Genomic DNA, 24028 nt, shown 5'->3' on the forward strand with positions numbered 1-24028 from the left:
TGGGGTGTAATTTTGGGGTCCCCCTGGATTTCGGGGTGGGGTTTTGGATCCCCCCAAGTTTTGGGGTGGGATTTTGGGGTCTCCCGGGTTTTGGGGTTCTCCTGGGGTTTGGGAAGGGATTTTGGTTTTCCTCTGAGTTTTGGGGTCGGGTTTTGGGTCCCCCCCGTTTTGGGGTGGGGTTTTGAGGTCCCCCCAAGTTTTGGGGTGGGATTTGGGTTGCCCCAGGGTTTTGGGGTGTAATTTTGGGGTCTCTCTGGATTTTGGGTCGGGATTTTGGGGTCCCCCAGGTTTTGGGGTGGGATTTGGGCCCCCCCGGGTTTCGGGGAGGTATTTGGGTTTCCCTCTGAGTTTTGGGGTCAGGTTTTGGGTCTCCCGGGTTTGGGGTGTCGTTTTGGGGTCCCCCAGCTTTTGGGGTGTAATTTTGGGGTGGGCTTTGGGTTCCCACGGGTTTTGGGGTGTAATTTTGGGGTGGGCTTTGGATCCCCCCCAGCTTTTGGGGTGGGATTTTGGGGTGGGCTTTGGGTTCCCATGGGTTTTGGGGTGGGATTTTGGGGTCCTGCTGCATTTTGGGTTGGGATTGATCCCCTCGTTCTCCATTGCCGCTGTTACCGTGGTCACCACGTGCCCGTTGCCATGGTTACCGTTGTCATCAGTCATCCGTTGCCATGGTTACCGTGGTCCCCACATGCCTGTTGCCATTGTCATCCGTTGCCATGGTTACCGTGTTTTCCCCCCATCTTCCGTTGCTGTGATTACTGTGATCGCCACATCCCCGTTGCCATGGTTACCGTTGTCATCAGTCATCTGTTGCCATGGTTACCGAGGTCCCGGTCCCTCCATTTCCATGGTTACCGTTGTCATCCGTTGCCATGGTTACTGTGATCCCCACATCCCCGTTGCCATGGTTACCATCGCCATCAATCATCCGTTGCCATGGTTACTGAGGTCCCGGTCCCTCCATTTCCATTGTTACCGTTGCCATCTGTTGCCATGGTTACCGTGTTCCCCCCCTGTTACCATGGTTACCGTTGTCACCCATCACCCGTTCCCATAGTTACCGTCCTATTTCTTGGTTACTGTTGGTATCCGTTGCCATGGTTACCGTGGTCTGTCCCCCCCTTACCCGTTGCCATGGCTGCTGTGAGCTCTGCCAGCTGTTGTCATGGCTACCACGTTCCCACTGCACCCGTTGCCATGGTTACCCCAGTACTGTGGTCCTCCATCACCTGTTGCCATGGTTACCGTGATCTCTGGTCCCGTTTCCATGGTTACCGCGGTCCCCACCTGCCTGCTGCCATGCTTACCCCGTCACACACCCGTTGCCATGGTTACCGAGTGCCCAGCCCCCCGTTGCCATGGTTACCCTGCTCCCTGTTCCCACGTTGCCATGGTTACCCCGTCTCCCACCCGTTGCCATGGTTACTGGAGCACAGCCCCCCCACCACACACCCGTTGCCATGGTTGCCGTGGTCCCCCATCACCCGTTGCCATGGTTGCCACGGTCCAAACATGCGCGTTGCCAAGGTAACCCCATCACGCACCCATTGCCATGGTTACCGAGCTCCCCCCATCACCCATTGCTGTGGTACCCAGGCAGCCGTTGCCATGGTTACCCCATCACACACCCGTCACCATGGTTACCACGGTCCCCATCACCCGTTGCCATGGTTACCATGGCCACTATTTCCATTGCCATGGTTACCGCGGTCCACACATGCGCGTTGCCTTGGTGACCCCATCACATCACGCACCCGTTGCCATGGTTACCGGTGTCCCCCATCACTCGTTGCCGTGGTTGCCGTGGTACCCAGGCAGCCGTTGCCATGGCTACCGTGGCCCAGCACATCCCTGTGGTTGTGGTTGCGGTGTTCCTGCCCGTTGCCATGGTTACCCCATCCCAGGCCCGTTGCCATGGTTACCGTGGCCCTGCACCTCCCCGTTGCCATGGTTACCACCGTCCCTGTGGTCCCCGCGCTCCCGTTGCCATGGCAACCCCTCCACCTGCCACCGCGGGAGCCGCGATGCTTTGCTGCCTGTCGCCATGGCAACCGTGGCCCTGCGGTACCCGTTGCCATGGTAACGGGGTAACCCCGTGTCCCGAATGGCCCGTTGCCATGGCAACCAGGCAGCCTGGGTCCTGAGTGGCCCGTTGCCATGGCAACAAGGTAGTGCAGGTCAGGAGCCGGGTAACCCGGTTACCATGGTAACGGGTTACCGCACCCCCAGGTGGCCCGGATGCGGAATAACCCGTTGCCATGGTAACCACGTAACCTGGATCTGGAGTCACCCGTTGCCATGGTAACCGGTAACCCAGGTCCCGAATAACCCGTTACCATGGCAACAGGACAGCCCAGGTCCTGGAATGACCCGTTGCCATGGTAACCACATAACCCAGGTCCCGAATGACCCGTTACCATGGTAACCAGGTGAACCAGGTCTGGAATCATTCGTTGCCGTTGTAACGGGGTAACCTGAGCTCCGAATACCCCGTTGCCATGGTAACCAGGTAACCCGGGTCCTGTGCTGCCCGTGTCCACGGTAACCGGGTAACCCGGGTCCTGTGCTGCCCGTTGCCATGGTAACCAGGTAACCCTGAGTCTTATGCTGCCCGTTGCCATGGTAACTGCACAACCCTGCACGCTGAGTGACCCGTTACCATGGTAACCACTTCACCTGGATCTGGAGTCGCCCGTTGCCATGGCGACCGGGTCACCTGGGTCCTGAGTGACCCCTTCGCCAGGGTAACTGGTCCGTTGCCATGGTAACCAGGTAAACCACATCCTGAACGAGCAGTTGCCATGGTAACCAGGTAAACCACATCTTGAGTGAGCAGTTGCCATGGTAACCAGGTAAAACAGGTCTGGAATTACCTGTTGCCATGGTAACCAGGTAAAACAGGTCTGGAATTACCTGGCCCGTTGCCATGGCAACAAAGTAACCCAGGTCAGGAGCCGGGTAACCCGGTTACCATGGTAACGGGTTACCGCACTCCCAGGTGGCCCGGATGCGGAATGACCTGTTGCCATGGTAACCACGTAACCGGAATGACCCGTTGCCATGGCAACAGGACAGCCCAGGTCCTGGAATGACCTGTTGCCATGGTAACCACATAACCCAGGTCCCGAATGACCCGTTACCATGGTAACCAGGTGAACCAGGTCTGGAATCATTCGTTGCCGTTGTAACGGGGTAACCTGAGCTCCGAATACCCCGTTGCCATGGTAACCAGGTAACCCGGGTCCTGTGCTGCCCGTTGGCATGGTAACCACATAACACAGGCCCAGAATTGCCCGTTGCCATGGTAACCAGGTGACCCAGGCCCAGAGTGACCCGTTGCCATGGTAACCAGGTGAACCAGGTCGGGAATAATTCGTTGCCGTGGTAACGGGGTAACCTGAGCTCTGAATACCCCGTTGCCATGGTAACCAGGTGACCCAGGTCTGCAATAACTCGTGTCCACGGTAACCGGGTAACCCGGGTCCTGTGCTGCCCGTTGCCATGGTAACCAGGTAACCCTGAGTCTTATGCTGCCCGTTGCCATGGTAACTGCACAACCCTGCACGCTGAGTGACCCGTTGCCATGGTAACCACTTCACCTGGATCTGGAGTCGCCCGTTGCCATGGCGACCGGGTCACCTGGGTCCTGAGTGACCCCTTCGCCAGGGTAACTGGTCCGTTGCCATGGTAACCGGGTAAGCCAGGTCCTGAGTGACCTGTTGCCATGGTAACCAGATAGCCCAGGTCCTGAGTGAGCAGTTGCCATGGTAACCAGGTAAACCACATCCTGAACGACCAGTTGCCATGGTAACCAGGTAACCCAGGTCCTGAGTGACCCCGTTGCTATGGTAACCAGGTAAAACAGGTCTGGAATTACCTGTTGCCATGGTAACCAGGTAAAACCTCTCCAATCCCCCCCAAATCCCTTTCCAACCCTCCAGAATCCCCCAAATCCCCCCAGATGCCCTCAGAGCCCCCCAGATCCCCCCGAATTCCCAAAATTCCCAAACCCCCCACGCAGGGCCCGGCTGATGCAGAGCTTTAAGGAGTCGCACTCGCACAAACCTCCCCAAAATCCCCCCCACACCCCCCCAAAAGCCCCCCCGAATTCCCGCAATTCCCGCCCCGCGCAGGGCCCGGCTGATGCAGAGCTTTAAGGAGTCGCACTCGCACGAGTCGCTGCTGAGCCCCTCGAGCGCGGCCGAGGCGCTGGAGCTCAACCTGGACGAGGATTCCATCATCAAGGCCGTGCACAGCAGCATCCTGGGCCAGGAGTTCTGCTTCGAGGTGGGCGTTCCGGAACCTTCCGCGGCGGCGGGGCCCTCCCGGGGGCGTGGCTCACCTGTGGCGGGGGGCGGGGCCCGCAGGTGACCACGGCGTCGGGCACCAAGTGCTTCGCCTGCCGGTCGGCGGCCGAGAGGGACAAATGGATCGAGAACCTGCAGCGCGCCGTCAAGCCCAACAAGGTGGGGAATGGGCGGGGCTACGGCGAGGGGCGGGGCTAGAGGGGATGGGGACTGGTGAGAATGGGGGTGGTCAGTGGTGTTCGATGGTCAACTGGTGTTTGGTGGTCAACTGGTTATGGGGAGGGTCAACTGGTCATGGAAGTGGGCAACTGGTCATGGAAGTGGGCAACTGGTCATGGGGGTGGGCAACTGGTCATGGAGGTGGGCAACTGGTCACAGGGGCGGGTAACTGGCAGGGATGGGGGCCATTAACTGGTGTTTGATGGTCAACTGGTGATGGGGAGGGTGAACTGGTCAGGGGAGTTGTCAGCTGGTGGGGATGGGGGTGGTCAGTGGTGTTTGATGGTCAGCTGGTTATGGGGAGGGTCAATGGGCCATGGGGTTGGGCAACTGGTCATGGGGATGGGCTACTGGTCATGGGAGTGGGCAACTGGGGGATGGGGGTTGTTAACTGGTGTTTGATGGTCAGCTGGTGATGGGGAGGGTCAACAGGTCATGGGGATGGGCAACTGGTTATGGAAGTGGGCAACTGGTCATGAGAGAGGACAACTGGTGGGGATGGGGGCCGTTAACTGGTGTACAATGGTCAGCTGGTTATGGGAAGAGTCAAGGGGTCATGGGGTTGGTCAATGGGTCATGGGGATGGGCAGCTGGGGGATGGGGGTCATTAACTGGTGTACAATGGTCGACTGGTTATGGGGAGAGCCAATGGGTCATGGGGGTGGGCAACTGGTCATGGGGATGGGTTTGTTAACTGGTGTTCAATGGTCAACTGGTGTTTGACGGTCAACTGGTTACGGGGAGAGTCAACCGGTAACAGGAGAGGGCAGCTGGTGGGGATGGACAACTGGTCACGGGGATGGACAACTGGTCATGGGGATGGGCAACTGGTCATGGGAGAGGGCAACTGGTCATGGGGATGGGCAACTGGTCATGGGAGAGGGCAACTGGTCATGGGGATGGGCAACTGGTCATGGGAGAGGGCAACTGGCAGGGATGGGGGCCATTAACTGGTGTTTGATGTTCAGCTGGATATGGGGAGACAGTGGGTCATGGGCGTGGGCAACTGGTCATGGGGATGGGCAACTGGTGGGGATGGGTTTGTTAACTGGTGTTTGATGGTCAGCTGGTGATGGGGAGAGACAGTGGGTCACGGGGATGGGGAACTGGTCATAGAAGTGGGCAACTGGGGGATGGGGGTCATTAACTGGTGTTCAATGGTCAACTGGTGTTTGGTGTTCAGCTGGTTATGGGGAGAGACAATGGGTCATGGGGGTGGGCAACTGGTCACGGGGATGGGCAACTGGTCATGGAAGTGGACAACTGGTGGGGATGGGGGTGGTCAGTGGTATTTGATGGTCAACTGGTGTTTGGTGGTCAACTGGTTATGGGGAGGGTCAACTGGTCACAAGGGTGGGCAACTGGCAGGGATGGGGGCCATTAACTGGTGTTTGATGGTCAGCTGGTGATGGGGAGAGTCAAGGGGTCATGGGGTTGGTCAATGGGTCATGGGGATGGGCAGCTGGGGGATGGGGGTCATTAACTGGTGTACAATGGTCGACTGGTTATGGGGAGAGCCAATGGGTCATGGGGGTGGGCAACTGGTCATGGGGATGGGTTTGTTAACTGGTGTTCAATGGTCAACTGGTGTTTGACGGTCAACTGGTTACGGGGAGAGTCAACCGGTAACAGGAGAGGGCAGCTGGTGGGGATGGACAACTGGTCACGGGGATGGACAACTGGTCATGGGGATGGGCAACTGGTCATGGGGATGGACAACTGGTCATGGGAGAGGGCAACTGGCAGGGATGGACAAGTGGTCATGGGGGTGGGCAACTGGTCATGGGGATGGGCAACTGGTGGGGATGGGTTTGTTAACTGGTGTTTGATGGTCAGCTGGTGATGGGGAGAGTCAACTGGTCAGGGGAGAGGGCAACTGGCAGGGATGGACAAGTGGTCATGGGGGTGGGCAACTGGTCATGGGGATGGGCAACTGGTGGGGATGGGTTTGTTAACTGGTGTTTGATGGTCAGCTGGTGATGGGGAGAGTCAACTGGTCAGGGGAGAGGGCAACTGGCAGGGATGGACAAGTGGTCATGGGGGTGGGCAACTGGTCATGGGGATGGGCAACTGGTGGGGATGGGTTTGTTAACTGGTGTTTGATGGTCAGCTGGTGATGGGGAGAGACAGTGGGTCACGGGGATGGGGAACTGGTCATAGAAGTGGGCAACTGGGGGATGGGGGTCATTAACTGGTGTTCAATGGTCAACTGGTGTTTGGTGTTCAGCTGGTTATGGGGAGAGACAATGGGTCATGGGGGTGGGCAACTGGTCACGGGGATGGGCAACTGGTCATGGAAGTGGACAACTGGTGGGGATGGGGGTGGTCAGTGGTATTTGATGGTCAACTGGTGTTTGGTGGTCAACCGGTTATGGGGAGGGTCAACTGGTCACAGGGGTGGGCAACTGGCAGGGATGGGGGCCATTAACTGGTGTTTGATGGTCAGCTGGTGATGGGGAGGGTCAACTGGTCAGGGGAGTTGTCAGCTGGTGGGGATGGGGGTGGTCAGTGGTGTTTGATGGTCAGCTGGTGATGGGGAGAGTCAAGGGGTCATGGGGTTGGTCAATGGGTCATGGGGATGGGCAGCTGGGGGATGGGGGTCATTAACTGGTGTACAATGGTCGACTGGTTATGGGGAGAGCCAATGGGTCATGGGGGTGGGCAACTGGTCATGGGGATGGGTTTGTTAACTGGTGTTCAATGGTCAACTGGTGTTTGACGGTCAACTGGTTACGGGGAGAGTCAACCGGTAACAGGAGAGGGCAGCTGGTGGGGATGGACAACTGGTCACGGGGATGGACAACTGGTCATGGGGATGGGCAACTGGTCATGGGAGAGGGCAACTGGTCATGGGGATGGGCAACTGGTCATGGGAGAGGGCAACTGGCAGGGATGGGGGCCATTAACTGGTGTTTGATGTTCAGCTGGATATGGGGAGACAGTGGGTCATGGGCGTGGGCAACTGGTCATGGGGATGGGCAACTGGTGGGGATGGGTTTGTCAACAGGTGTTTGATGGTCAACTGGTGATGGGGAGAGACAGTGGGTCACGGGGGTGGGCAACTGGTCATGTGGGTGGGCAACTGGTCATGGAAGTGGTCAACTGGTCATGGGTATGGTGAAGTGGTGGGAATAGAAATGGTCAGCTGGTGTTGTTGATTAACTGGTCATGGGAGTGGTCAGCTGGTGGGGATGGTCATGGTGATGAGGATGGTCACGGTGTCAATGGTCAGCTGGTGATGGAAGTGGACAGCTGATATTGATCATCAGTTGGTGATGGAGCTGGTCAAACTGGTGTTTGATGGTCAACTGGTGGTGGGGTGGTTGTGGTGTTTATGGCCAAGTGTGTCGATGGTCACCCGGTGTTGATGGTTAACTGGTGGGGATGAAGATGGTCACCCGGTGTTGATGTCAGCTGGGATAAGGATGGTCAAGCAGTGGTGATGAGCGCGGTCAGCTGGTGTTGATGGTCACCTGTGCTTGATGGTCAGCTGGTGGGGATGAGAATGGTCAGGTGGTGTTGGTGGTCATCTGATGGGAATGGGGGTGGTCCGTTGGTGTTGATGTCAGCCAGAGTAGGGACGGTCAAGCAATGGTGATGAGCCTGGTCAGGGGGTGTTGATGGTCATCTGGGTGGTCAGTTGGAGGGGATGCTGATGGTCAGCTGGTGTTGATGGTCAGCTGGTGTTGAGGATGTTCATGATGTTGATGGTCAGCTGGTGTTGATGGTCACCTGGTGGGGGTGAGGACGGTTGAGCAATGGTGATGAGTGTGGTCAGCTGGTGTAGATGGTCAGCTGGTGTAGATGGTAATGTGGTGTTAATGATCAACTGGTGGTTATGGGGATGGTCAACTGATGCTGATGGTCAGTGGGGGCTGATGGTCAGCTGGTGTTGGTAGCCAGCTGGTGTTAACAATCAGCTAGTGGCAATAGGGATGGTCAGCTGGCCTTGGTGGTCAGTGGGTGTTGATGGTCAGTGAGCGTTGATGGTCACCTGGCGTTGGTGGCCAGCTGGTGTTAATGATCACCTGGTGGCAATGGGGATGGCCTCTTGGCATTGATGGTCACCTGGTGTTAACGATCACCTGGTAGCAAGGGGGATGGTCACCTGCCATTGAAGGCCTCCTGGTGTTGATGGTCATCTGGCATTGATGGTCAGCTGGCAGTGATGGTCAGCCAGTGTGAACACTCACCTGGTGTCAGAGGGGATGTCAGCTGGCGTTGATGGTCACCTGGCGTTAACGATCACCTGGTGGCAAGGGGGATGGTCACCTGGCATTGAAGGCCTCCTGATGCTGAAGGTCAGCTGGCGTTGATGGTTACCTGGTGTTGATGGTCACCTGGTGTTGATGGTCAGCTGGCGGTGATGGTCAGCTGGTGTGAACACTCACCTGGTGTCAGAGGGGATGGTCACCTGGCGTTGATGGTCACCTGGCATTGAAGGCTTCCTGATGCTGAAGGTCAGCTGGCATTGATGGTTGGTCAGCTGGTGTTGATGGTCACCTGGCGTTGATGGTCAGCTGGTGTTGATGGTCAGCTGGTGTTGATGGTCAGCTGGCGTTGATGGTCAGCTGGTGGTGATGGTCAGCCGGTGTGAACACTCACCTGGTGTCAGTGGGGTGGTCACCTGGTGTTCACGATCACCTGGTGGCAAGGGGGATGGTCACCTGGCATTGAAGGCCTCCTGATGTTGATGGTCAGCTGGTATTGATGGTCACCTGGTGTTGATGGTCAGCCGGTGTGAACACTCACCTGGTGGCAGTGGGGATGGTCACCTGGCACTGATCCCACCCGGGCTAAGGACGGCCCCTCGCGGCTCTGAGCTGCTCCACGGGCGTTGCCACTCCCCGCTGCCCTGACCACGGGGTGCCCGCGGGCTCTGACCCCGCAGGACAACAGCCGCCGCGTGGACAACGTGCTGAAGCTGTGGGTGATCGAGGCGCGCGACCTGCCGCCCAAGAAGCGCTACTACTGCGAGCTGTGCCTGGACGACATGCTGTACGCGCGCACCACCAGCAAGGCCCGCACCGACAACGTCTTCTGGGGCGAGCACTTCGAGTTCAACAACCTGCCGGCCGTGCGCACCATCCGCCTGCACCTCTACAAGGACACCGACAAGAAGAGGAAGAAGGACAAGAGCAACTACGTGGGCATGGTGAGCATCCCCATCGCCAGCGTCACCGGGCGGCACTTCGCCGAGCAGTGGTACCCCCTGAGCCAGCCCAGCGGCAGCAAGAGCAAGGCCGGGTGCCCGGCGCTGCGGGTCAAGAGCCGCTTCCAGACCATGAGCATCCTGCCCATGGAGCTCTACAAGGAGTTCGCCGAGTACGTCACCAACAACTACCGCATGCTCTGCGCCGTGCTGGAGCCCGTGCTCAGCGTCAAGAGCAAGGAGGAGGTGGCCTGCGACCTGGTGGCAGTGGGGATGGTCACCTGGCACTGATCCCACCCGGGCTAAGGACGGCCCCTCGCGGCTCTGAGCTGCTCACCTGGCACTGATCCCACCCGGGCTAAGGACGGCCCCTCGCAGCTCTGAGCCGCTCCATGGGCGTTGCCGCTCCCCGCTGCCCTGACCACGGGGTGCCCGCGGGCTCTGACCCCGCAGGACAACAGCCGCCGCGTGGACAACGTGCTGAAGCTGTGGGTGATCGAGGCGCGCGACCTGCCGCCCAAGAAGCGCTACTACTGCGAGCTGTGCCTGGACGACATGCTGTACGCGCGCACCACCAGCAAGGCCCGCACCGACAACGTCTTCTGGGGCGAGCACTTCGAGTTCAACAACCTGCCGGCCGTGCGCACCATCCGCCTGCACCTCTACAAGGACACCGACAAGAAGAGGAAGAAGGACAAGAGCAACTACGTGGGCATGGTGAGCATCCCCATCGCCAGCGTCACCGGGCGGCACTTCGCCGAGCAGTGGTACCCCCTGAGCCAGCCCAGCGGCAGCAAGAGCAAGGCCGGGTGCCCGGCGCTGCGGGTCAAGAGCCGCTTCCAGACCATGAGCATCCTGCCCATGGAGCTCTACAAGGAGTTCGCCGAGTACGTCACCAACAACTACCGCATGCTCTGCGCCGTGCTGGAGCCCGTGCTCAGCGTCAAGAGCAAGGAGGAGGTGGCCTGCGCGCTGGTGCACATCCTGCAGAGCACCGGCAAGGCCAAGGTGGGGCTGCGGGGTGGGAATGGTGGGATCTGGGAGGTTGGGATGGATTGGGATGGATGGATGGATGGATGGATGGATGGATGGATGGATGGATGATGGATGGATGGATGGATGATGGAGAAGGGACAGAAGGATGTCTGGCCCTGGGCCACACTGACGGTTGCGGGCAGGACTTCCTGTCGGACATGGCCATGACGGAGGTGGATCGTTTCATGGACCGGGAGCATCTGATCTTCCGGGAGAACACCTTGGCCACCAAAGCCATCGAGGAGTATCTGAAGCTCATCGGCCAGAAATACCTCAAGGACGCCATTGGTGAGTGCCAATGGCACTGGGGGGTGTCAGCGGGGGCGTGGTCTCGTTGGCGGGGGTGTGGTGGGATGGGTGGTCCCACTCATGGCCATGAAGTTGGATTGTTCCTTCTCATGGCCATGAGATCACTGGGTGTTCCCCACTCATGGCATTGACATGGTTGGGTGGCCCCTTCTTGTCATCATGAGATGCTTGAGTGGTCCCCACTTATGGCTATGCAGTCATTGGATGGTGCCCATTCACACCATCACCACCATCGTGAGATCATTGGGTGGTCCTCACTCATGGCCAGTTTCCATCACAACCATCATGAGATCCTTGGATTGTCCCTTCCCATGGCCATGACATTGTTTGGGGTCCCACACATGACCAGATTGCATCACCACTATCATGAGATGGTTGGGTCGTCCCTTCTCACATTCACAAGATATGTGGGTGGTCTCTACTCATGGCCATGACATGGTTGGGTGAGATGCTTGGGTGGTCCCCACTTATGGCTATGCAGTCATTGGATGGTGCCCATTCACACCATCACCACCATCGTGAGGTCATTGGGTGGTCCCCACTTATGGCTATGCGGTCATTGGATGGTGCCCATTCACACCATCACCACCATCGTGAGATCATTGGGTGGTCCTCACTCATGGCCAGTTTCCATCACAACCATCATGAGATCCTTGGATTGTCCCTTCCCATGGCCATGACATTGTTTGGGGTCCCACACATGACCAGATTGCATCACCACTATCATGAGATGGTTGGGTCGTCCCTTCTCACATTCACAAGATATGTGGGTGGTCTCTACTCATGGCCATGACATGGTTGGGTGGCCCCTTGTTGTGGTCATGAGATGTTTGGGAGGTCCCTGCTCACAGCCTGGTTCCATCACCACCATCATGAGGTCATTGGGTGGTCCCACAGGTGGTCATGAGATGCTTGGGTGGCCACCTGTTGTCCTCATGAGATGGTTGCGTGGCCCCTTGTTGTGGTCATGAGATGTTTGGGTGGTCCCTGCTCACAGCCCGGTTCCATCACCACCATCATGAGATTGTTGGGTTGTCCCTTCTCATGGCCATGAGATCATTGGGTGGTCTCTTTTCATGGCCACGTCCCCAGTCAGATTGTTCTGGGATGGTTGGGTGGTCCCTACTCATAATCAAGTTCTATCACCTTCATCAATGAGATGGTTGGGTGGTCTCTCCTTGTGGCCATGTGACATTCGTGTGGTCCCTGCTTATGGCCCTGACATGGCTGGGTGGCCCCTTCTTGTGGTCATGACGAGGTTGGGTGGTCTCCACTGATAACCAGGTTCCATCATCACCATCGCGAGATTGTTGGGTCCTTCCTTCTCATGGCCATGAGATCATTGGGTGGTTCCAGGTTCCATTACCACCATCATCATGAGATCTTGGGTGGTCCCCACCCATGGCCACATTTTATCATCACCATCATGAAATCATTGGGTGGTCTCTTCTCACATCCATGATGCGGTTGGGTGGTCTCCACTTATGGCCATCAGGTCATTGGCTGGTCCCCACTCATGCTCAAGTTCCATCACCACCATCATGAGATCAATGGTTGGTCTCTTCGCACATCCATGACACCATTGGATGGTCCCCACTCACAGTCATGTTCCATCACCACCATCATGAGATCTTTGTGTGGTCCCTTCTCACATCCATGACATGGTTGGGTGGTCCCCACTCATGACCATGTTCCATCACCACCATCATGAGATCTTTGGGCGGTCCCATTTCATGGCCATGACATGGTTGGGTGGTCCCCACTCATGGTTATGTTCCACCACCATCATATTGAGATCTTTAGGTGGTCCTCACTCATGGCCATTAGGTCATTGGGTGATCCCCACTCACGCTCATGTTCCATCACCACCATCATGAGATCTTTGGGTGTTCCTCACTCATGGCCATTAGGTCATTGGGTGGTCCCCACTCATGGTCATGTTCCATCATCACCATCATGAGATCATTGGACGGGTCTCACTCATGGCTAGGTTCCATCGTCACCATCATGAGATCTTTGGGCGGTCCCATTTCATGGCCATGACGTGGTTGGGTGGTCCCCACTCATGGTTATGTTCCACCACCAGCATCATGAGATCTTTGGGTGGTCCTCACTCATGGCCATTAGGTCATTGGATGCTCCCCACTCATGGCCATGTTCCATCACCACCATCATGATCCATCATGAGATCATTGGGTGATCCCCACTCATGGCCATTAGGTCATTGGATGCTCCCCACTCATGGCCATGTTCCATCACCACCATCATGAGATCTTTGTGTGGTCCCTTCTCACATCCATGACATGGTTGGGTGGTCCCCACTCATGGTCATGTTCCATCATCACCATCATGAGATCATTGGACGGGTCTCACTCATGGCTAGGTTCCATCGTCACCATCATGAGATCTTTGGGCGGTCCCATTTCATGGCCATTAGGTCATTGGGTGGTCCCCAGTACATGCTTATGTTCCATCACCACCATCATGAGATCATTGGGTGGTCCTCACTCATGGCCATTAGGTCATTGGGTGGTCTCCATTCATGGCCATGTTCCATCACCACCATCATGAGATCATTGGATGGGTCCTCACTCATGGCTATTAGGTCATTGGGTGGTCCGCACTCAGAGTCATGTTCCATCACCACCATCATGAGATCTTTGGGTGTTCCTCACTCATGGCCATTAGGTCATTGGGTGATCCATACTCATGGCCATGTTCCACTATCACCACCATGAGATCTTTGGGTGATCCGTACTCATGGCCATGTTCCACCATCACCACCATGAGATCTTTGGGTGGTCCCCACTCACGGCCATGTTCCATCACCACCATCATGATATCATTGGACGGGTCCTCACTCATGGCTAGGTTCCATCGCCACCACCATGAGATCTTTGGGTGGTCCCCACTCACGGCCATGTTCCATCACCACCATCATGATATCATTGGACGGGTCCTCACTCATGGCTAGGTTCCATCGCCACCACCATGAGATCTTTGGGTGGTCCCTTGTCACCTCCATGACACGGTCGGGTCCCTTCTCCCCCCGCCCCTCGGTGTCCCCGTGGGTGTCCCCGTGTCCCCCTGCCCGCGCCGTGCCGCAGGCGAGTTCATCCGTGCGCTCTACGAGTCGGAGGAGAACTGCGAGGTGGACCCCATGAAGTGCTCGGCCTCCACCCTGGCCGACCACCAGGCCAACCTGCGCATGTGCTGCGAGCTGGCGCTCTGCAAGGTGGTCAACTCCCACTGGTGAGTGCGGGGACGCGGCGGGGACATCCCGGGGAGGTCCGGGTGACGCCGTGTGACACCGCGTGCCACCGTGTCCCGCGGCAGCGTGTTCCCGCGGGAGCTGAAGGAGGTGTTCGCCTCGTGGCGGCTGCGCTGCGCCGAGCGCGGGCGCGAGGACATCGCCGACCGCCTGATCAGCGCCTCGCTCTTCCTGCGCTTCCTGTGCCCCGCCGTGATGTCCCCCAGCCTCTTCGGCCTCATGCAGGAGTACCCCGACGAGCAGACGGCGCGGACGCTGACCCTCATCGCCAAGGTCATCCAGAACTTGGCCAACTTCACCAAGTGAGGGCGGCGAGGGAATGGGGAAGGGGCGGGGTCAGGGAGGGGTGGAATGGTGGAGATGGATGATGGATGGATGATGGATGATGGATGGATGGATGATGGATGGATGGGTGGATGGATGATGGATGGATGATGGATGGATGATGGATGGATGGATGGATGATGGATGATGGATGGATGGATGGATGATGGATGGATGGATGGATGATGGATGGATGGATGGATGGATGATGGATGATGGATGGATGGATGGATGATGGATGGATGGATGGATGGATGGATGGATGGATGGATGGATGGAGAGATGGATGATGGATTGATGAAGGATGGATGGATGATGAATGATGACAGTGATGATGATGGATGATAGATAATGATGGTTGATGGATGATGATGGGTGATGGATGATGATGGTTGATGGATGATGATGGGTAATACCAGTGGTTGATGGTGATGGTGGATGATGATGGATGGCGGGTGATGAGGGATGGATGATGGATGATGACAATTGATGATGATGATGACAATGGATGACCAATAACCATGGACAACTAATGATGATGGACGATGATGGGTGATGGTTGACGATGCATGATAATGGTAGATGATGATGGATGATGATGAAAGATGACAATTGAGGAAGGGTGATGATGGATGGATGATGATGATGATGGATGAAGGATGTTGATGATGATGATAGATGAAAATGGATGATGATAATGCATGAAGGATGATGATGATGGATGTTGATGATGATGGATGAAGGATGATGATGGATGATGATGAAAGATGACAGTTGATGAAGGATGATGAGGGATGGATGATGATGATGGATGAAGGATGATGAGGGACGGATGATGGATGATGATGATGGATGAAGGATGTAGATGATGATGATAGGTGATAATGGATGATGACAATGGATGAAGCATGATGATGATGGATGTTGATGATGATGGATGAAGGATGATGATGGATGGATGGATGATAGATGAATGATGATGGATAAAGGATGATGATGATGGATGATAATGGATGAAGGATGATGATGGATGGATGATGGATGATGATGGATGGATGATGGATGATGATGATGATGATGATGGATGATGGATGATGTTGGATGATGATGATGATGATGGATGATGATGATGATGGCGGTGACTGACAATGGATGACAACAGATGATGATGGATGATGGACAACCCCGACTTCCCACCCTTCCCCTCTCACCTGCCACCTCCCACTCCATCCCTCACATTGCGGATTCCCTCCACCTGCCGGCCCCGCCCTCACCTGCTGGGGGTGTCCCCACGCAATGGTGGATGAAGGATGATGATGATGGATGGATGATGGATGATGATGATGATGGTGGATGATAATGGATGATGATGGATGGATGATGATGGATGATGATGGTGGATGAAGGATGATGATGATGGATGGATGATGGATGATGATGATGATGGCGGTGACTGACAATGGATGACAACAGATGATGATGGATGATGGACAACCCCGACTTCCCACCCTTCCCCTCTCACCTGCCACCTCCCACTCCATCCCTCACATTGCGGATTCCCTCCACCTGCCGGCCCCGCCCTCACCTGCTGGGGGTGTCCCCACGCACCTGCCTGCCCCACCCTCACCTGCTGGGGGTGTCCCTGCCCACCTGTTGGCCCCGCCCTCACCTGCTGGGAGTGTCCCCACCCACATGCTGACTCCATCTTCACCTGCTGGGAGATGTTCCTGCTCACCTGCCAGCCCCACCCTCAACCATTGGGTGCTCCCACCCACCTGCCAGCCCCGCCCTCACCTGCTGGGGGTGTCCCCACCCACCTGGTGGCCCTGTCCTCACCTGCTGGGAGATGTTCCTGTGGATAAAGGATGATGATGATGGATGGATGGTGGTGGATGAAGGATGATGATGGATGATGATAATGATGGCAGTGGCTGACAATGGATGGCAACAGATGATGATGGATGATGGACAACCCCCACTTCCCATCCTTCCTCCCCCTCACCTGCCACCTCCCACCCTACCCCTCACACTGGGGACACCCTTCACCTGCTGGGGCCCACCTGCTGGCCCCGCCCTCACCTGCTGGGGGATGTTCATGCCCACCTGATGGCAGGAGGTGTCCCTGCCCACCTGCCTGCCCCACCCTCACCTGCTGGGGGTGTCCCTGCCCACCTGCCTGCCCCACCCTCACCTGCTGGGGGTGTCCCCGCCCACCTGCCTGCCCCACCCTCACCTGCTGGGGGTGTCCTGCCCACCTGCCTGCCCCACCCTCACCCGCTGGGGGTGTCCCCGCCCACCTGGCTCCCCTACCCTCACCTGCTGGGGGTATCCCCGCCCACCTGCCGGCCCCGCCCTCACCTGTGCCCCTGTGCCAGGTTCGGGAGCAAGGAGGAGTACATGGCGTTCATGAACGAGTTCCTGGAGCTGGAGTGGGCCAGCATGCAGCAGTTCCTGTACGAGATCTCCAACCTGGACACGCTGACCAACAGCACCAGCTTCGAGGGCTACATCGACCTGGGCCGCGAGCTGTCCACGCTGCACGCGCTGCTCTGGGAGGTCATGAGCCAGCTCAGCAAGGTACCGCACCTGGGCTCACCTGGGGAGCCCACCACGGCCTCACCTGTGCGGTGAGAACCTCACCTGTGCGGTGAGAACCTCACCTGTGCGGTGAGAACCTCACCTGTGCGGGCAGAGCCTCACCTGTGCGGTGTGAACCTCACCTGTGCACCCACGGCCTCACCTGTGCAGGCACAGCCTCACCTGGGGTGGTCATGGGCGGGGTGACGCCAGGTATCCCCGCCTACCTGCCGGCCCCGCCCTCACCTGTGCCCCTGTGCCAGGTTCGGGAGCAAGGAGGAGTACATGGCGTTCATGAACGAGTTCCTGGAGCTGGAGTGGGCCAGCATGCAGCAGTTCCTGTACGAGATCTCCAACCTGGACACGCTGACCAACAGCACCAGCTTCGAGGGCTACATCGACCTGGGCCGCGAGCTGTCCACGCTGCACGCGCTGCTCTGGGAGGTCATGAGCCAGCTCAGCAAGGTACCGCACCTGGGCGCACCTGGGGAGCCCCCCACGGCCTCACCTGTGCGGTGAGAACCTCACCTGTGCGGTGAGAACCTCACCTGTGCGGTGAGAACCTCACCTGTGCGGGCAGAGCCTCACCTGTGCGGTGTGAACCTCACCTGTGCACCCACGGCCTCACCTGTGCAGGCACAGCCTCACCTGGGGTGGTCATGGGCGGGGTGACGCCCCCCAGCCATCGCAGGTGTCCCATCATGGTGGGGATGGATATCCTGCTGGACCAGCTCTGGGAGATCATGAGCCAGCTCAGCAAGGTACCGCACCTGGGCGCACCTGGGGAGCTCCCCACGGCCTCACCTGTGCCGTGAGAACCTCACCTGTGTGGGCTCAGCCTCACCTGGGGGGTGGCCGTGGGGATGTCCACGCTGCACGCGCTGCTCTGGGAGGTCATGAGCCAGCTCAGCAAGGTACCGCACCTGGGGAGCCCCTCACCTGTGTGGTGACAGCCTCACCTGTGCAGTGACAATCTCACCTGTGCACCCATGGCCTCACCTGTGCACCCATGGCCTCACCTGTGCAGTGAGAACCTCACCTGTGCACCCACGGCCTCACCTGTGCAGGCACAGCCTCACCTGGGGTGGTGAGAACCTCACCTGTGCACCCACGGCCTCACCTGTGTGGGCACAGCCTCACCTGTGTGGTGTGAACCTCACCTGTGCACCCACGGCCTCACCTGTGCGGGCACAGCCTCACCTGGGGTGGTGAGAACCTCACCTGTGCGGGCAGAGCCTCACCTGTGCGGTGTGAACCTCACCTGTGCACCCACGGCCTCACCTGTGCAGGCACAGCCTCACCTGGGGTGGTCATGGGCGGGGTGACGCCCCCCAGCCATCGCAGGTGTCCCATCATGGGAGGCTCCTGGGGTGCCCCCAGGTGAGGTCCCAGGGGTCCCACCTGCCCAGGTGTGCCCAGGTGTGCCCAGGTGAGCTGAGTGCCCCCCGCAGGAGGCGCTGCTGAAGCTGGGCCCTGTCACAGTCATTGGGGTCCCCCGTGTGCAGTCAGTGCGAGGTCCCAGGTGTGCTCAGGTGCACTCAGGTGCTCCCAGGCACACTCAGGTGCTCCCAGATGCTCCCAGGTGCACTCAGCTGTCCCCAGGTGCACTCAGGTGAACTCAGGTGTGCTCACCTGTCCGCAGGAGGCGCTGCTGAATCTGGGCCCTGTCAGAGTCATTGGGAAATCAATGGGGTTGCTCTAGATGAGGTTGCACTCGGTTGTGCTCAGGTGCCCTCAGATGCACTCAGGTGTGCTTAGGGGCACTCAGGTGCTCCCACGTGCACTCAGGTGTGCCCAGGTGCACTCAGGCTCTCACCTGTCCGCAGGAGGCGCTGCTGAAGCTGGGCCCTGTCAGAGTCATTGGGAAATCAATGGGATTGCTGTAGATGAGGTTGCAGGTGCACTCAGGTGCACTCAGGTGCTCACCTGTCCGCAGGAGGCGCTGCTGAAGCTGGGCCCCATTGCAGTCATTGGGAAATCAATGGGGTTGCTGTAGATGAGGTTCCAGGTGCGCTCAGGTGCACTCAGGTGCACTCAGGTGTGCTCAGGTGCTCACCTGTCCGCAGGAGGCGCTGCTGAAGTTGGGCTCCATTGTAGGCATTGGGGGTGCACTCAGGTGCCCTCAGATGCACTCGGGTGTGCTCAGGTGAGCTGAGCTGCAGTCAGGTGTGCTTCTCAGGTGCACTCAGGTGCTCCCAGGCACACTCAGGTGCTCCCAGGTGCTCCCAGGTGCACTCAGCTGTCCCCAGGTGCACTCAGGTGAACTCAGGTGTGCTCACCTGTCCGCAGGAGGCGCTGCTGAATCTGGGCCCTGTCAGAGTCATTGGGAAATCAATGGGGTTGCTGTAGATGAGGTTGCAGGTGCACTCAGGTGTGCTCAGGTGCACTCAGGTGTGCTCAGGTGCTCACCTGTCCGCAGGAGGCGCTGCTGAAGCTGGGCCCCATTGTAGGCATTGGGGGTGCGCTCAGGTGTCCCCAGGTGTTCCCAGGCTCACTCAGGTGCTCACCTGCCCGCAGGAGGCGCTGCTGAAGCTGGGCCCCATTGCAGTCATTGGGAAATCAATGGGGTTGCTCTAGATGAGGTTCCAGGTGCACTCAGGTGCACTCAGGTGTCCCCAGTTGCACTCAGGTGTCCCCAGGTGTCCCCAGGTGCACTCAGGCACACTCAGTTGCGCTCAGGTGCACTCAGGTGCACTCAGGTGCGCTCACCTGTCCGCAGGAGGCGCTGCTGAAGCTGGGCCCTGTCAGAGTCATTGGGAAATCAATGGGGTTGCTCTAGATGAGGTTCCAGGTGCACTCAGGTGCACTCAGGTGCGCACTCAGGTGTCCCCAGGTGTCCCCAGGTGCACTCAGGCTCTCACCTGCCCGCAGGAGGCGCTGCTGAAGCTGGGCCCCATTGCAGTCACTGGGAGATCAATGGGGTTGCTCTGGATGAGGTTCCAGGAGCACTCAGGTGTTTCCAGGTGCTCCCAGGTGCACTCAGGAGCACTCAGGTGTCCCCAGGTGTCCCCAGGTGCACTCAGGCTCTCACCTGCCCGCAGGAGGCGCTGCTGAAGCTGGGCCCGCTGCCGCGGCTGCTGACGGACATCAGCGTGGCGCTGCGCAACCCTCACCTGCAGCGCCAGCCCAGCCAGGGCGAGCGGCTGCCGCCCAAGGGGCTGGTGCTGCGCGGGCCCTCGGCCGACCTGCAGCCCTACCTCGTGCGCGACCTCAACAGGTGAGCGCACCTGCCCCCGTGCCTGCTTCCGGGGCCAGGGTGTCCCCCTGTCTCACCTGGCCTCACCTGGGGTCACCCACCCACCTGTCACCTGCCCCTCGTGTCCCCTTCTGTGGCCAAGGTGTCCCCCTGTCTCACCTGGCCTCACCTGGTGTGGCCCCACCCACCTGTCAGCCCCTGTCATGTCCTCTTGTGTGGCCAAAGTGTCCCCCTGTCTCACCTGGCCTCACCTGGGGTAGCCCCACCCACCTGTCACCTGCCTCTTGTGTCCCCTTGTGTATCCAAGATGTCCCCCGGTCTCACCTGGCGTGGCCTCATCCACCTGTCAGCCCCACCTTGTGTCCCCTTCTGTGGCCAAGGTGTTCCCCTGTCTCACCTGGCCTCACCTGGCCTCACCTGGCATGGCCCCACCCACCTGTCAGCCCCACCTTGTGTCCCCTTCTGTGGCCAAAGTGTCCCCCCGTCTCACCTGGCCTCACCTGGGGTCACCACACCCACCTGTCGGCTCCTCCCAGTGTCCCCCTGTGTGGCCAAAGTCTCACCTGGCCTCACCTGGCGTGGCCTCATCCACCTGTCAGCCCCACCTCATGTCCCCTTCTGTGGCCAAGGTGTCCCCCATCTCACCTGGCCTCACCTGGTGTGGCCCCACCCACCTGTCAGCCCCTCCTGGTGTCCTCTTTTGTGGCCAAAGTCTCACCTGGCCTCACCTGGTGTGGCCTCACTCACCTGTCAGTCTCACCTTGTGTCCCCTTCTGTGGCCAAAGTGTCCCCCTGTCTCACCTGGCCTCACCTGGTGGCCCTCACTCTCACCTGGGGTGGCCCTGCCCACCTGTGGCCCCACCAATGTCCCCATGGTGACCCCCAAATACCCGCGGGACCCTCACGTCCCACCTGTGACCCCCAATGTCACCTGTCATTGCCTGAGGTCTCACCTGAGGGTCTCACCTGTCCTGCCCTGTGTTCCCTGGTGTCCCCACCTGTCCCAGGTGTTCCTGGAGGTCTCACCTGTCATGCCCTGGTGTCCCCCCATGTCTCCACCTGTCCCAGGTGTGCCTGGGGGTCTCACCTGCAGGTGTCACCTGTCCTGCCCTGAGTCCCCTGGGTGCCCCCACCTGTCCCAGGTGTGCCTGGGGGTGTCACCTGGGGTGTCACCTGTCCTGCCCTCGTGTTCCCCTGGTGTCCCCTCCATGTCCCCACCTGTCCCCAGACCTCACCTGGGCGTGTCACCTGCCCCGGTGTCCCCTTGGTGTCCTCACCTGGGTCCCACCTGTCCCCCCATGTTCCCTTGGTGTCCCTGAGTCTCACCTGGGGGTGTCACCTGGGGTGTCACCTGTCCTGCCCTCGTGTTCCCCTGGTGTCCCCCACCCGTCCCAGGTGTCCCTGGGGGTCTCACCTGTCCCCCTCTGTGTCCTCTGGTGTGCTCACCTGTCCCAGGTGTGCCTGGGGGGTCTCACCTGCTGGTGTCACCTGTCCTCATCAGTGTCCCTCTGGTGTTCACACCTGTCCCAGGTGCCCCTGGAAGTGTCACCTGTCCTGTCCTAGTGTTCCCCTGGTGTCCCTGGGTCTCACCTGGGGGTGTCACCTGTCCTGCCCCAGTGTCCCCGGTGTCCCCACCTATCCCAGGTGTCCCCAGATCTCACCTGGGGGTGTCACCTGCCCTGCCCGGTGTCCCTCTGATGTCCCCACCCCTCCTGCCCTGTGTCCCCTGGTGTCCCCACCTGTCCCAGGTGTCTCCAGATCTCACCTGAGGGTGTCACCTGTCCCCTCCATATTCCCTTGGTGTCTCCAGATCTCACCTGGGGGTGTCACCTGTCCTGCCCTGTGTCCCTCTGGTGTTCACACCTGCCCCAGGTGTCCCTGGGGGTGTCACCTGTCCTGCCCGGTGTCCCTCTGATGTCCCCACCCCTCCTGCCCGGTGTCCCCTGGTGTCCCCACCTGTCCCAGGTGTCCCCGGGTCTCACGTGGGGGTCTCACCTGGGGGTCTCACCTGAGGGTGTCACCTGTCCTGCCCTGTGTCCCTCTGGTGTTCACACCTGTCCCAGGTGTCCCTAGGGGTGTCACCTGTCCTGCCCTGTGTCCCCTGGTGTCCCCACCTGTCCCAGGTGTCTCCAGATCTCACCTGAGGGTGTCACCTGTCCCCTCCATATTCCCTTGGTGTCTCCAGATCTCACCTGGGGGTGTCACCTGTCCCCCACAGTGTCCCCTGGTGTCCCCACCTGTCCCAGCTGTCCCCGGGTCTCACCTGGGAGTCTCACCTGGGGGTCTCACCTGAGGGTGTCACCTGTCCTGCCCTGTGTCCCCTGGTGTCCCCACCTGTCCCAGGTGTCCCCGGGTCTCACGTGGGGGTCTCACCTGGGGGTGTCACCTGGGGGTCTCACCTGGCCCTCACCTGTCCCTGTCCCCGCAGCTCCGTGGATCTCCAGTCCTACATGGTCCGGGGGCTCAACAGGTGAGGGGCGGGAACTGGGACTGGGGATTGGGATTTTGGGGGATTTTGGGGGATGGGGATTGGAAATTGGGACTGGGATTTCAGGTTTGGAGTTTGGGATTTTGCGATTTTGGAAATTGGGGATTTGGTATTTCGGATTTGGGAACTGGGGATTGGAGGTTTGGGATTTGGGGTTTGGGGATTTGGGGTTTGGGAATTGGGGTTTGGAATTTGGAATTTGGGATATGGGCTTTAGCATTTGGGGGTTTTGGGGTTTGGGGGATTTGGGGTTTGGGATTTGGGGTTTGGGGATTTGGGGTTTGGGAATTGGGGTTTGGAATTTGGAATTTGGGATATGGGCTTTAGCATTTGGGGGTTTTGGGGTTTGGGGGATTTGGGGTTTGGGATTTGGGAATTTTGAGTTGGGATCAGGATGGCAATTGGGATTGGGATTGGGATTGGGATTGGGATAGGGATTGGGATTGGGGTGGGGATGAAAGTGGGATTGGAATCAGGATGGAGACAGGGCTGGGGATGAGACAGGCGAGGACGGGGACGGGAATGTTTGGGATGGGGACATTCAGGATGAGGACGGGAATGTTTGGGATGGAATGTTGGGATGGGGGCAGGAACGTTTGGGATGGGAGCATTCGGGATGGGAACGGGAACGTTCGGGCCGGGGTGGGACAGGCGGGGATGGGGCGGGGCAGGGACAGCAGCGGGACAAAGATTCCAGAGACGGATCGGGGCCGTGTCCAACCGCCCTCACCCCGTGTGTGCTCCCCGTCCCACATCCCCCATTCCTCCATCCCCGCCCCAATCCCATGTCCCCTCCATCCCCGGCCCCAATCCCATGTCCCCTCCACCGTCTGTCCGTCCGTCGGTCCGTCCGTGGGTCCCGCAGCTCCATGGACGTGCCGCGCCTGCCGTCGCCGCCGCAGGAGAAGGGTCCCCCCGAGGTGCTGGTGCTGAGCCGCCCGCCGCTCGCCCGCTCCTCGCCCGCCTACTGCACCAGCAGCTCGGACCTGACCGAGCCCGAGGGCGGCCGCGGCGGCGCGCTGGGCGTCGGCAAGAGCGTCTCCATGCTGGACCTGCAGGACGGACGCGTGGACAGCATCCCCAGCCTGCCGGCCGAGCTGCTGGCCGGGGGCGCGGCGCCGGGCGGCGCGGGCCAGGGCGGGCTGCGGCCCGG

The 24028-nt window shown here is 59.0% G+C and overlaps 1 protein-coding gene across 1 annotated transcript in view; it reads left to right on the forward strand.

Annotated features, from left to right (window-relative positions):
- The first annotated feature begins 4107 nt into the window (after positions 1-4107).
- Positions 4108-24028, forward strand: part of LOC120505895 (ras/Rap GTPase-activating protein SynGAP-like) — a 30257-nt gene continuing 10336 nt past the window's right edge. The window contains exons 1-11 of the mRNA XM_039716841.1: positions 4108-4284; positions 4365-4463; positions 9415-9942; positions 10129-10683; positions 10854-10998; positions 14127-14271; positions 14356-14592; positions 16990-17191; positions 20233-20408; positions 22816-22857; positions 23741-24022. Coding sequence (XP_039572775.1) covers positions 4141-4284; positions 4365-4463; positions 9415-9942; positions 10129-10683; positions 10854-10998; positions 14127-14271; positions 14356-14592; positions 16990-17191; positions 20233-20408; positions 22816-22857; positions 23741-24022 — 2555 coding nt within the window. The 5' untranslated portion in view covers positions 4108-4140. The remainder of the gene's footprint in view (positions 4285-4364; positions 4464-9414; positions 9943-10128; positions 10684-10853; positions 10999-14126; positions 14272-14355; positions 14593-16989; positions 17192-20232; positions 20409-22815; positions 22858-23740; positions 24023-24028) is intronic.

The sequence above is a fragment of the Passer montanus genome, unplaced genomic scaffold (assembly GCF_014805655.1).
Source record: "Passer montanus isolate IOZ18808 unplaced genomic scaffold, ASM1480565v1 scaffold369, whole genome shotgun sequence".
NCBI classification, from domain to species: domain Eukaryota; kingdom Metazoa; phylum Chordata; class Aves; order Passeriformes; family Passeridae; genus Passer; species Passer montanus.